Consider the following 1,013-nt stretch of genomic DNA (forward strand, 5'->3'; position numbering starts at 1 on the left):
ATGATCAAAATGATCACAATAATAATTATTATTATTACAATTCTAATACTCTTTCTATTTATTTCTTTATTCAATTAATATATAAATTTTTTAAAGTTATTCAAGGGGTCAAACCAAAATATAATATATATAATATATATAATATAATGAATAATAATGTTTTTAAAGACACAAATAAAAATATACACAAAGACTCTTCTAATGCTTTTAATTTTTCGTACTTTGATTTGAACGTAAATAAATTTATAACATTTTTTAAAAATATAGAAGATGTATATATTCAAAGGAAGGAGAATTCCAACCTTCAAAATATAAAAAAAAAAAAAGTAGATCATATAAAGCATGAAACAAAAAAGGAATCCAAAAAAAATCATATCATTAATAATAATGATATTAATAATGATTATATTAATAATCATAATGTTCAAAATAATTATGACCATAGAGGTAAATTCAACTTTCTTATAACACTCAGTGATTCTATTAATATAACAGATACACATAAAAATGCTCATATTTTTTTCAATAATTTCATTAATACTGCAAAAAATAAACACACAAACAATAATATAAATATTAAAAATTTAAACATAAAACTCGAAATTATTAGGATGAAGAAAAAGAAACAAAATAAATCCAACAAAGTTAAGAACAAAAAAAATAATAAAATAATAACATATTACACTCCACACATAAATAATAATAATACTATTATAAATAAATTAATAAACAAAATGGAAAAAAGAGAAAAAAAAAAAAACAAAAAAAAAAAAACAAAAAATCATAAAAAACAAAAGAATATAGGAAAGACAACAAAAATAAATAAATCAAGTAAACAAATAAGCAAACAAAATGGAATAAAACATATAAATGAAAATATAAGTGATAATAATAATAATTATGATAATAATAATAATTATGATAATAATAATAATAATTATGATAATAATAATAATTATGATAATAATCAAAATTATGATAATAATCAAAATTATGATAATAATAATAATTAT

General features: G+C 16.2%; 1 protein-coding gene across 1 annotated transcript; it reads left to right on the forward strand.

Moving 5' to 3' along the window:
* PGSY75_0006700B (putative membrane protein) lies at nucleotides 1-1,013 on the forward strand (the record flags this gene model as incomplete). The annotated part of the gene is made up of 1 exon (XM_018783202.1): nucleotides 1-1,013. A coding segment is annotated over one exon (1,013 nt), but the record flags the coding sequence as incomplete, so codon positions are not given.

This window comes from Plasmodium gaboni (assembly GCF_001602025.1).
Source record: "Plasmodium gaboni strain SY75 chromosome Unknown, whole genome shotgun sequence".
In the NCBI taxonomy this organism is placed as follows: Eukaryota; Apicomplexa; class Aconoidasida; order Haemosporida; family Plasmodiidae; genus Plasmodium; species Plasmodium gaboni.